The sequence below is a fragment of the Pteropus medius genome, unplaced genomic scaffold (genome assembly GCF_902729225.1).
Source record: "Pteropus medius unplaced genomic scaffold, Ma_sr-lr_union100, whole genome shotgun sequence".
Classification (NCBI taxonomy): Eukaryota; Metazoa; Chordata; class Mammalia; order Chiroptera; family Pteropodidae; genus Pteropus; species Pteropus medius.
Window position 1 is genome coordinate 12699444 of NW_024347788.1, and position 13541 is coordinate 12712984.

Sequence of the window (13541 nt, forward strand, 5' to 3'; positions counted from 1 at the left end):
TCTCCCAAGTGACCCTCTCTGTGGACGGTTGGCTTCGTCCCAGAGCCTGCATCGCTGAAGTCCTGGACGTTTATGACCCACTCCCGATCACTGTTGTCGGTGCCAGGCACCTCTGCCTCGTCTCCAGAAGGTTCTGTCCTCCTTCAGCTCCTTCCTTGACACAGACAACGTCCTTACTCTCATAAGTGAGTCCCGTGTCCCTGTCCGGGCTCCAAGGACGCCAGGTCTGACCCAAGTGGCGTTTGCACTCGGCGGGTCATAATGCGGGCGAAAGCGATGAGTGGCTCCCTCTCAATGACCTTCACGCTGCCTCGTCTGGGTGTCCGCTGCCGTCTCAGTAGCTTACGTCATGAACACGAATGAAAACAGCAACGATTTAAAACGGAGTTACTGAGACAGGTGTACGCTCAGTGCTGCGGGGGTTAGAGACGTCGCTAAGATGCCAGCTGCGCCCTCAGTGCGCTCACGGTTCGGCGGGGGACGCAGCTGGACCACAGCCACCAGTGCTGTGAGCCGGGCCGTGGTTGCCATGGAGACACATGCGCACGCGCGAAGGGTCGTGAGGTGCGGGTGGCTAATTCCACTAAATACGACGAGGAGGATTTTCGGAGGCGGTATCTTTGGCAAAAGTTTTGAAATGTGGGGAGGATTTGAGCAGGCGACGTGAGCCGAGGGCTGTGGACGGAGGGGCACAGGGACGCGAGGGCCCAGCGGCGTGGCGCGCGGGGAGTCGCAAGGCGCCGTGGTCATCCAGGAGGGCGACACCCGGGCGCCCGGGGCGGGCACCGGGAGACGCGCGGGAGGAACGCAGAGTCGTCCCGTGAGGCGACTTCGAGCCCACGCGGGGAACGCGGCCTCTTCCTCGGTGGTTTAGAGCCCCGAGGTGCTTGCGGAAAGGGCGGGGGCTGTCACGTGGCGCAGATGTCCCCACGGCTGTGCCCCCCGGTGACCACGCTCTCGCTCCGCCGCCCTGTCTGCCGGCCTCGTCCCCAGCCGACAAGTCTCGGCTCAGACATCGCGTCTCACGAGGGGTCTCCCCCCCTCCCCAAGCAGTCGAACCCCGGTACTGTGAGCCGAGTGGCCGTCACCCACGTGTCTCTATCTCCCGGGCCTGGGGCGGAGCCGCGCACTAGGTTGTCTGGAAATGTCTGCTGAGCGAGCTCTGTTTCCGGCGGTGTGTGTCAGACCTCCGCAGAGCGGGTCCGAGAGACGCTCACGGACGACCAGGGGACCTTCGCCGCAGCACAGGTGGCGGGCAGAGGGTCCGGCGGGGACACAGGCCGGACTCAGTCAGAAGAATGGAGAGGCCGGGCCGGCACTGCAGGGTTCAGGCCACTGCGCAGCGATGGAGCGCGGGACTGTGTGGGAGCCGCACCCCGGCCTTGGACCCGCTGCCGGCCAGGATGGCATGGTGGGGGGGCCGGCTGCCTCCAGGAAGCCGAGGGCACAGTGTGGCCAGCGTGCGTGTGGGCAGGGGGCTGAGGGTGTGTCTGGGCAGACGGGTCATGAGCTTTGATTTCCTCGGGTCACCAAGGAGAGGGGACAGACGTGCAGTTGGGCGCGGGGCAGGCCACTCCCGCACCCACGCACAGCGGGTTCGGAGCTGGGCCGGTGCCGTGCGGGGCAGGGCGGGGAGACCTTCGTTCCCCGGGCAGGAGCCACGGTGCTTTCCGAGCTCCCCGTCTCTACTCAGCGCAGCTCTGAGGCTCTAGGAGCGTAATTCACCCCGTAGAGACACCGGCCACAAACACACTGCAGCCTGGCTTCACAGGGTGACTGACAGCTTTCATGGAGCGTGCGGCATGGGCCTGGGCCTGGGTGGGGCCGCGAGGGCTGCCCCCCGTGCTGTTCTGTCACCTGCTGTGTGTCGAGCTTATGAGTACTGTCTGCCCAGCACCTTGCAAAGTGCTGGCGGCCAGTGGTGACAGGGCGTCAGTGCCCCAGGAGAGATGGCCCTTCAGTGAACCATCACACAGGCAATCAGGTCACCCTTTTTGTGAGGTGTCTGCACTGCAGGGGCCAGGAGCTGGGAGCCTCATCTCTGCGGTCAAGTCAGGCCCTCTGAGACCGAGTGCCACAGTCTGAGACCAACTGGACGACTGAGGACTGTCAGAGCAGGGTGGTCTGTGGGGGAGCAGACCCTAGCCGGAAGAGCAGCGAGCCAGCATCCTGCCCAGGAATGAGCGTGGGGTTCCCAGTGGGCGAGCGGGGTGCAGCTCTGCCTGCAGGTGCAGAGACCATGTGGGGGCACAGACCGCTGTGGGCGGACGCAAGGTGGGAGGTGAGGCACAGCCCTGGAGGGGGGACCGGGCTCACGGGACTGGAAGTCACTTTTGCGAAAAGCTCAGCTATCCCAGGGCACAGAGAGGTGACGCCGTAGAGGTGACACTCCCCGTCAGAGTGCATCGTTACCGGGGGGCGGGGCGGAGCCCGCACGTGCTCGTGACAGCATCTGCCAAAGTGCCGGTTGACGGGGGAAGAGGGGAAAACGTGCTGTGCAGGAGAGAGGACCCGAGAGGCCCCTCTCCACGACGCCGCCAGCGTGACGGGGGTCGGTGCGACGCGCTAATTCCGAAGACAGGAAGAGCTGGGATGCGTCTTCTGTGAGATGCTTTTCCGTCCACCATGGGTGGTTCGCGGACTGTGTTTCGTTGCTTTTTCCTGAGGGTATATGTGTGTGTGTGAAACTTTCAGAATAAATTTCCAGAAATATTTGTATACAAATGTGGAACAATAGTATGTGTGTATATGCACTTGTGTTACATTTCTATAACTTTCGTTTTTCATGTTCTTCCTAGGGAAAGGCTACCTCTTATTTCCATTGTTATTTTCTTCAATGTCCAAAATAAGACTCAGAACAGCAGCCTTAGGAACTCGACATATGTCCACGAGACGGTAGATTTCACTAGTAATGCAAAGAAGAACTGATTAGACATATGACATTTCAGAAACACTTTGTTTGATCAGATAATTCTATTTCATTTTGAGAAAACAGAGGTAAATTAAACAGCACTTCGAATCATGTTAATTGTGTGTCCGTGAGAGCACAGGAAAAAAATAATACATTTCTAAACGGCTTTCTCCCCAAACTGACAATCGAGCTCTTCGAGGCAATAGGTTTATTACGTGCTGCAGTTTCCTTGGGGAGGCGGGGGAATTCGCCGCCTGTGTCGGGGGCATTAACGCGTTCCCGCTTCTTAGTCACCGTAAAGAGGTTTAACTACGAGCACACCCAACGATGTTGATGATTTCCTGGAGAAATAGGAAATCTGGCTTAACGTCCAAGAAATTCAGACAGAACTCTCACAAAACGCCAGCGTTTCCAAATGCATTTTGGAAAACTATCTTGCTGAGTCAACTCTACATTCTTCCAGTTATGTAAGTAAAATGAATGGGGTGTAATATTCGAGAAGAATGTGCTCGACCCCCTGATATCACATAGGAAAAGCGAGGCTGACGGAGGTTAAGGGAAGGAAGAAGCTACGAGTATCATAGAAATAGAATCGTAACATTTATGGTAAAGCTATTTGGAGAGAGTGGAACAGCCTGGCCCGTTCCGTTTTGGCTCAAAGAGGGGCCGCCTGACTTAACATCCCGCGAGTGCCACATCCATCTTTGCCGCTGGCGGAGGCAAAGTCTTGAACCTTTTAAAAGAAACGAGTTTGCCAATGGATTAACTTGCTTAATTTGGCATACTTGGAAACACAAACAAACAAACAAACAAACAAGAAGTACGCATTCCTTTAGCTGTCTCTGCAGGGACTGCTCAGGATTCCCACTGTCCCACTTCACGGGTTTCCTGCCCTAGTTTGCGATGCTCCGGAGATGGACCGCAGCCAGCGCCGGCTCTGGAACAGCCTCTCAGCCAGTCACATGGAGACGTTCTGTCTCCTCCCATCCTCCTTTTCATCTAAGTCCAAATGTCTTCGATTCGCCTGATTTCACCAGGGCATTGTCCTTTGTTCCTATATGTTTAGGATAAAAAAGAAAAGAGTCCATGTATCACGAACTCATGGACACAGACACCTGTTTCCCTGACATCACGTCCTCTTTTCCCTTTAAAATGTCCCTGCCTCGTATCTTACGCTCCGTATTCATGCGAATTCTCCATTATTGCCCTGTAATTTACCTCTCATTTACAAAACTGTTTTCGAAAACCAAGTGCAGCAGACTTCGCAGCAATACAGCTAGGACCTGGAGGGGGCTTCGGAAGGCCTCGCTCCAGCAGCGATGGGTGTCCAGTCCCCGGTGATCATAGACAGGGTTCCAACCGCTCTGGCTTGCTATGGCTGTTGGCACGTTCTGCTGCACGTTCCCGCTTCCTGGGCTGTTCTATTATGAAGTAGGATGTACATATGTTGCATTTATTCGTCATTGCCAGCACAACAAATTAACACAAACCCGATGGCTTAAACCAGCACGAATTTATTACCTCGGTGTCCTGCAGGTTGTCCATCTTACGCAGGTTTTGCCGGAATAAAATCCACATGTCGACGGGTCTGTTTCCTCCCGGAGGCTCTAGGAGAATTGAATGCATTTCACAGCCTTTTCCGGCTTCCAGAGGCACCTGGCCCCTGGCTCGCGGCCCCACCCCCTCCTCCGAGGTCGGCGAGCACGGGGTGGGGGCGTCTCGCATGGGTCCCCCCGACCTTCTTCCGCAGCTTCTCGTTCTCCCTCGGGCTCTCTTCCGCTTCTGTCTTCCACTTTTGGGGATCTTTTTGATTCCATTGGGCCACCTGATAATTCGGGATAATCGCTCCATCTCACGGTCTGTAACTTCGTCACACCTTCAAAGTGCCCTTTTGCCACACAAGGTGACATGGTCACAGGTTCTGGGATTTGGATGGGCGCACTTTCGGGAGGCATTACCAGAGAGGTGCCCAGGTGAATTCTGTAACTAAATCTCAACTGAACCATCCGGGGTCTTAGTGAATCCACAACATAACCGCTGGTTTGTGTGCTAATCAATTTTTTAGAATTAGTTTGTAATGAATGAATAATTGATTGTATAATATAATCTTTCTGCTGAATGACAGCTCAGAGGTCAGCCCCAACCCTATGGAAGGTGACAGAAAAACTCACAATTCTAAGGACAGATCTTCTTTAGAACAACCACCTCACCTGACACCCCCGAAGGAGAGGACATGGACATTTGTCTAATTCTCTCAGCCAAATCGAGAAACCTATGCACAGCCCGCTCTGGAGTGTGACACATTTGCAGGGCTTGGCTCTAACCACGGAAAGTGTAACTGTTGCAAATCCTCGCCTTTGATTCTGTGTGGGAGGAGCCTGTACAGGAGTTACCCGCTTTCGAAACTTTTTGAAACGTTGGTTATGAAAGGTAGCTGGATGTACATCATCTCACCATCTTCCCGCCCAGCATTTTTACAAATCGCCTCGTATGCACTAAAGCAGGTCCAGCGAACAATGGGCACAGGCTATTGTTCTAATCTGACCCATTAGTTAAGAATAGTTTTTTATCTTGTTAAGTGGCTGAAAAAAAAAAAACATTAAGAGTGTAATATATTTTTTTAACCCAGAAAAAATAAATGAACTACAAATGTCAATGCCCATTAACAAAGTGTCACGGGGCCCCAACCACCTGATCTCGTGGCTGCATTTACATAAGGACACAGCTGGACAGTTGAAACAGAGACCGTATGACTCACACCCCCTCAAACGTCCCTATGTGGCCCACTGCAGGGGAGCGTGTTGACTCAATCCAAATGGGCGTTTGGAAAGGCGGGTGTTTTGAAAGGCAGGCGTTTGGAAAGCGTGGGGTGAGGAGGGTAATTGTGGGGGACGCTAGTGTTGAAACAGCCGAAACACATTTCTGCCTCGATGTTGGGATGGGAACCGCTCCGAGAATCTACTTCAGAACAAATAATTATCTTTAAGACAACAAAGAACAAACATGGATTTCGGTTATAAAAATTTCAGTAAATAGAACGTATTTGAGCTGGGTAGGCTGCGGGGGGCTGAATGCAGATCTTACTTCTCTCCTGGCCATGGCCAGTATGAGGCAAAGAGGTAGGTGACCTATTTCTAACAGAATTTGTAACATAATCTCACCAGGAAAACGGGGCAGGGGCAGGGAGCCTTCAAATGAAATACCAGAGTGACAAAATGTCGCCTGGAACCCGCCGTGCCCGACCCCAGCGGTCACGCTACACAAATCCAGCAGGCAGGCGGGTCCCAGGCGTGTGCTTCCCCTCAGCAAGGATCATTCCAAACGGTGACAGAAACACTGTTGCCATTGGTCACAGTCAGGCTTTGGCTTTGGACTTTTAAAGGATACTGTCCGTTTCTGCACCGAAAATTGAAGCTGAACACCCTGACATCGGAAAGCGTGGTGACATATTCCATCCGATGCTGCTTTTCCTCCAGGTAGAGGGGGGAGCAGGGGGACCCTGTACGTGGAACCCGACTTCCTGCTTGACCAGAAGCGGCGGTGCCCGCGGGCGGGCCCACACAGGCCGCCGCGGGGTCCAGCTGCCAGCCAGGTGGCTAAATCCGTGCAGGCCATCTACACTAAGGAGCATCACTGAAATGGGGGTCGCCCGCTGAGGCGCAGAGCAGCGACACGGTGCGTAGCTGCATGTTACGTAGCGTGAGAAACGCGCTGTGGGTCAGTCGCAGGCGCATCTGCGAAGCCACCTCCGCACCTCGATGCAGCTGTTTTCAAGTCTGGAAAACCGAGGTTCGGAAAAGGCGGCCCAGCCACATTGCGCCTCAGCCGGCACGAGGCGAGCCAGGGCCTCACCGCCCGAGCCCTTGACGCTTACGCCAGTGGCCGAGACCGAAAGGGCTGCCTGACAGGGCACTGGCTCCTCGTAGTGACACACGGTTTGTCAAGAGTAAGGGGCGAAGTACCTGCTTTCGTCTGACAACTAAACTACACATTATAATGTGGACTAGATCTTTTAATCAGAGACCGTGTCTGATGTTTAAAGATTTCATTGTGTTTAATATACTCCTTTGCTCAAACACGGTTTTATTCCATTTCGAATGTCTCCATCAGCCCTTGTCGCCCCTCTGATGAGCGCTCCCCACCCACCCCTCAGTAGGAGAAGCCCTGGCTGTGAATTCTGCAGCCGGAGCACTGGACACACGGCGTGCCGTCGAGCATGACAGACAGTTTATTTGAGTCTGCTTCCAGCGAAACAGAATCGAGTGTTCAAATCCTGAATGGCAGACTTTTATCATTTGCCTTTCTTTTCCGTTTATAGTTCGTTATGATCGCAGTCCTGATGAAAAAAAAAATCAAAAGAATATCTTCTCATTTGTGTATCATTAATGAAGAAGAGTCAAAATGTAAGATATTGTGAAAGCTATCATTCCATGGAGAATAAATATAGCATTTGTTTGTGGGCAAAGATAAAATTATCTGAACCATTTCAAGGTTTCGAGGCAGCTAATAAAGGGCATCTGTTTTAAGCATCTTAAAATGAAGATCGTCCACGGTCAGTCTTAAAAGTGGGTTTCAGATAAGACATTTGCTCTGTCGGTTCACAAGGGGGATGTCTTTCTCTCTCTTCTCCAGGCTGACTGGCATGAACCTCCCCTCTCCCGTCATCAGCAGCAAGAACTGGCTGCGGCTCCATTTCACGTCGGACAGTAACCATCGACGCAAAGGATTTAACGCTCAGTTTCAAGGTAAGAACGTTCCATTTTATAAGGAAAAAAAAAAATAGCAGAAGATCTGTTCTTTCCAACCCTGATACTTCATGATTCTCTTGCCAAGGACAAAAGCAGAGACATATGCTTGGAATTACTTTCTCTCTCTTACGTGAACAGTTAACGTTAGAAATTCTATAGGTAATGACTGATAACTTATTAATTATGTTTTTATTGTGGTATGCAGTAGATTTTCTTGTTTTGCTGGAATTATTGCTAAATTTTAATCAATAAATATTGATTAGCATTCATTTTAAATTCTATACGCCTGACTAGTAAAGATCCCAGTGGTCTGGATGTTTTCTTTACCCGGTAGTATGTAAGGGTTGATTCTCAAACTTCCTCTTTGTGTCTGATTTCTAGTGATTATAGCTGGATAGTGTCGTATCATTCTCTATATGTTTCTAATAATCAATAATCCTTCTCAGTACCATGAAAAGAACTCAATCTATTAAGAGGTCCCTCGAAAACAGTTCCACTCGCATTTGCAAATAAAAGATGCCATGACTGTGTCAGAAGGTGAGAGGCCTTCCCATGCAGACTGCTTGCGTGTCCCCCAAAACATGGCCGTAAGGAAGTTCAGTGGAGGCAGTGTTTCCTGACACGCGTGCATGCGAGCCAGGGCCCCAAAGTACGCACCTGCCCCACGCTCCAGACACTGCCAGGTAAGGACAGTCCGTAAACAACTCCCACGAAAGGCAGAGCACAAACAGAACTCGTGCTAGCCACCCAGGGATTTTCTAAGAATCTTCCAACAATTCAGTGTGAATCATTAATCAATATTTAGATGCCTCTCGACTAACAAGATAACTAGGAAGGTGAATCTATAGAGTTGTTTCTAAACTGTCGATTCATCTCCTCCAAGGTGCCGATGAATTGCTTGGCATCCAACTACAGACAAATCTCTAGGTATCACGTCTCAAACCTGATCAGTGTATTCGGCATCCGTACCAGCGAGGGTGCCAAAAGTAAACAATAGAACATCAGATTCGAAAATATTCAGAATCGGTAGAAACTTACTGGTTGGCGGAAAGTTGCAAGAGCTTAGACACGTCAGCCATTGACTTTAAAAGTATGTAACTAAGAGGAGGAAAAGGTGCACATAAGTTTACAGAGAGACAAAGGTGCACATGTGAGGGGCGGGCTCGCGGAGCTGAACAGTAGTGGATGAGAAAAGCTCTCAGGCTGACTCTGAAGCTCAAGCCCAAGGCCACGCGGCGAGAGGGGCCGCAGATTTTCCATCGGCATGTTGGCCTCGTTGCATCGGAGGCAGCGTGGCCAAGACCTCGTGTTAGCAGGCGGTATTCGAGGTCAGTACTGTCTCTCTTTCGAAAAGAAAACCGCCCACATGGAGAGGAACTCAGACGTTGACAAGAAATACTCGAAAGAGGGCCTGAGACACGTAGAAGGAGCATGGTAAACGCCGGGCAGGAAAGCATTACGTTCCTTTTTCTGCCTCCGGAGGGCAGAACTGTCGCCAGTGAATGGAAGGGACCAACTGTCCCTCCTGCTGATTCTGGACCAGGCCTGAGGAACAGGCCTGAGGGCAGCAGAGGGCAGGAGACGAGCCATAACTCCGGTGACACCACCGCTCAGAGTCCCTACCAACCGTCCCACTGACCATGGCATAAACGTAGACACTCCCAGGTCAGAAACGCATACCACGTCCCCCAAACACAGACTCCGGCGGCTCTGGGGACCCGTCAGGCCGTGTGCCCACTATAGACCTTGTGCCGAGCTGGAGCAGAGGCCCCGTGCGTGTTCCAGGCTGCTGAGTCTCGGCTCCGGCCTTGACATTAAGAGCTTGTTATGAGCCAGCATCCCTTCTGCCCTGTGAGCCTTTCTGCCCTACGCCATCAAACACCAATAACAGCAACCGCCTCCCGAACCATGTGAGCCCCTAAGAAAAGCGAGCATTGTGGTGAGTGCCTGGGGAGCTGCTCTGAAGGGCGAGAGCACCCCAGCCCCCCACAGGGCACCTCCCCCAGGCCGACGACCGTCCTGTGCTCAGGTCGTGGATCCGATGCAGCCGATGCTCAGAACGTTCAGACGGGAAAGGCTCAGACGCGGGCGGACCGCACTCTATGCCGCCGGCCGGAGTCCGGATGGTGGCTTTGGAAGAGGCTTGAAGCCAAACTTCGTGTTCTCTGGAACCCGAGACTCACTCTGGGTTTGGACGCGACAGACGTGCAGGACAGACATGTCCGGGGAACGTCCGCAGAAGCCTCATCGCAACTGCCAAGCGTCGGGAAGGACCTAAATGTCCGTCCTCAGTAGGACATGCAAAGAAATTCTGTGCGTAGACGATGGAACGCTGAAGGAAAATGGACAAGGACAGCCCGTTTCTGCACGTCACCACGCGAGCGGACATCGCCCACGCGGCCGTCAGGAACCGCGGTCGGCACGAAGGCGCGCGCCCCGGGTGGCCCACGGAGGTGACATCGGGGGCTGCACAACCACCGCCCCCCGTGCGTGCGCCCCTGAGCCCCGGCGCTTTACTCGGCGTGTGCGCTTCCATTTAGAAAGCGTTTTATGAAACCGGCAGAGGCATCGCCGCCCCCCGGAATGGCAAATGCGTTTGAGCATCCTCGCCAACAGGACCAGACGGAAACACGTAGACGCCGCTCACGGTCACCGGAGATGCCACTCGGTGTCACCACGGCGAATGCGTTTGAGCGTCCTCGCCAACAGGACCAGACGGAAACACGTAGACGCCGCTCACGGTCGCCAGAGATGCCACTTGGTGTCACCACGCCGCGGAACGTCAGTCAGAAGGAGAAGGAGCCTCGCCCCGCTCGCGAGGACAGGCGGTGGCGGCCACGCGGCCCCGGCACACGGCTCTTCGGTGGCAGAACCGTGGTGGCGTCGCGGTTCACCCTCCACTCGACATCGCCCTCCCGGGCCGTCCGGAAACCAGATGCCGGGCAGGACAGTGAGGCGAAGCTTGGCGACCCGGCTCAGTAGGCAGTGGTCTGATTGTCACCGGCGTCCTCTCGAGAGAACACCCAGGGGACTGTGCTTCTTAGCACATTCATCGCACCCCAGTGGCGTGCCCTCCGCTCCCCGTAACTTCTCATTTTATGTCAGTGACAAGGAGGGGACCCTGCGCTCTTGAGTGGCCATCCAGAGGGGGAGCGGGAAGTCAGAGTCGAGGGGACAGTCGCTCCGGCGGGAAGCCCTGGAGGGCACAGAGAACGGCCTTCTGAGGCAGCACCTTCGAGCTGCGTCCGAACGCTCACGGGGTCACGACACAGAGCGAGGTAGGCAGGGACAAGGGCGCGCGCCAGTCCCGTGAGGGAGGGTCCCTGGGTGCTGGGTGAGCCGGAGGGGCGCATTGGGGACAGGAGACTGGATTTGTTTTGGGCGCAGAGTGACCTCCTCTTTGGCGTCCGTGGGGCCGGTGCGCTGAGGGGGCCCTGCAGCCCACCCTTCTCCCCTCGAGGAGCTGGGACTCCTCTCGGAAAGGAGCAGGTGATCGCTGCGGCTCTCCCTCCCTCCTTCTAGCCTTGGCCACTGGCCACCCTGAGATAGAGAACGTGTCACGGTGCCGGCAAGCAGTGCTTTCCCGTCTACCGGGCTCGGGGCACACAGAGCTGAGGGGATCAGCGGAGGTAACACCCCCGGGGGGCGCGTGCCCGTAGGGCTGGTGACCTGGCTCAGGTGACACACAGCCCTAATGTTCCCACTTGTCCAAACCACCCCAGCCAAGACCCCTCGCCTGCCGCACTATGTGACCTTGGGCTGGCTGCGTGACGGGGTGTCTCAGACCATCCCTACTGACTGTTTTGTAAACAGGGTAAAGCAGGTGTGATGTGGTTGGTATAGTAAGAAACCGCAAAGACAAAAATTCGTTCCGAATGGCCGTTTGGTGTCTCCTAAGGATGGGACAAAGAGAACATGCTTCGGTTTCGGCACCAATTATTTTGACCAGAAATTGGAGGTAATTTCTTACTAATAATATATGAAACGAGAGAACACATTTCTTAAGAAAAGTATGCGATTTTATTCATTGGAGCTGCTCAGTTACTAGTTGGAAGCCTCGCGTAGAGACAGCCTAATGGAGCAGATGAACTTGTGAGTCCGTTCCGGATTTCTGATTTAAGTCAGTGCCTCTGTGTATATGGACTTATTTAAAAATGGCGCTTGAAATATTAATACATGATAAATCGTAGTCATTATATATAAAAACCACTTAAACTGAAACCTCCCTTTCTCTGGACTCCTACACGCAGTTCACATTAGGAAATTGGGGGCAAAAACCATGTTGTTCAGTAAATAACAGCAATTTGAAACAGATTCGGATGTGGCGCCAGCAGGTGGAGGCTAAGTTCTTACGCTTGAAGAATGCAAAGGCTTAGGAGGCTCGTTAGTCTCTTGGGAAAGTGTCTCTCTGCAATTTTTATTTTTTGTGATGTTAAGACAGATCATTCTCACTTTAGGTTTATAAACTCCTAACCGGTCCCCTTCTTCAGTATTTTCACTCTTGGTGGCAGGTGAATCCGTCAAATCTGCAGTCTATGGTCAGCGTTTATTTGCTGAATGTCCACGTCCACCTCTTGGAGGGGACGTATCACTGTGTACACTGCCCAGGTCACTCGGACCGACCCGTGAGGCTGTCCCTCAGTGCAGCAAGCGATCCAGGACGAGGCAGTCAGCGTCCTCACCAGCGGCTGCCTCCGTCGACCGGAGCTCATGCCCTTCATCAAGTGACAAAGCAAACGCCCCAGAGCACGGCCGAAACGCTCAGATGAACCCAGACGTGAGTTTAACACGGGTCTGCAGGCAGCGTGCAGTCGCACGTGGGAACGCAGCTCCAGCAGGCCTGCGACGGCTGTGTCGGTGGGTGTGACGATGCTGTCGCTTTTTGTTAACTTGGATGATTATTCATTTCAGTAAACATCGCGATAGTGGAGGGGCCCCCAGTGATAGCAGGGTTGTTGGGATAGCTGTGGGGAGTGGGGGTGTCACACGTGGGATAACGTCGTGGTCAATGAGCTTAGGGTGGACGTTACGCATGTCGCGGTCATCAGTAGGGTGTACATTACTGGTTCAGGGTGCTTCGGGGGGCTCGTGGACCGTGAGGGCAGCTGTTCATGCTGTGTGAGCGATGGGTGAGTAGGCCAGGGCTTTTCGGACTTGGGTTGAGCTGAGTCCACCTCATCCTCCGACTGTGACCGACAGTCTGTCCAGGTTGCTGGCGGGCGAGTTTCAGTAGGGAACCCACACGGCGACGAGTGTTTGTCAGATCGGTAGGGTTCGGCCTGAGGGTGGTGATGCCTGCGTGACTTCTGGTCCTCAGAAGCAGAATGGAGATAGTCCAGGTTTCATGGCTAGGGCTGGCGTTCCGATGACCGGGGTCTGTACTCAGGGCTTGTGGAATGCCCCGGTGAGTGAGGTCGTCGTTAGGACATTGATTATAATGATGCGGGCAGACTCTTCTAGGAAAAAGGGCACGAGAGGTCCCCCAGAGTATTCTGCACTGAAGCCAGGGACCGGCTCGGATTCTCCCCCAGGTAGATCAGGGGGGCTTGGCTGGGTCCCGCCTGCGTGGAGACAAATCACATCACAGCCCAGAGTCGTGGGGAGAGGGTCGGTCCCGGACGTCCTCGGGCAGTGACTGAGTTGAGTAAATGAGCCGTTCAGCACTGGGTGGAGGCTGATCGCTAACGCCACCTCGTAGGAGGCTGTCCGAGCGACAGCTCGCGGGGCTCCGACTAGTGCACACTCTGAGACTGAGGCTCCGCCGGATCACAGGGCTGAGCAGATGGCCACACTGGATGTCACCAGCATGAGGAGGGCTCCTGGGTTCGTGCGGATGAGGGGGCGTGGTATCAGCAACGGATCCCATGGTCAGGGCCAGGGTT

The 13541-nt window shown here is 54.0% G+C and overlaps 1 protein-coding gene across 1 annotated transcript in view; it reads left to right on the plus strand.

Annotated features, from left to right (window-relative positions):
* CSMD1 (CUB and Sushi multiple domains 1) overlaps positions 1-13541 on the plus strand; it is a 1293618-nt gene that overhangs the window by 867345 nt on the left and 412732 nt on the right. Inside the window, exon 6 of the mRNA XM_039877340.1 lies at positions 7544-7656. Within this exon, the coding sequence (XP_039733274.1) occupies positions 7544-7656 (113 nt within the window). The remainder of the gene's footprint in view (positions 1-7543; positions 7657-13541) is intronic.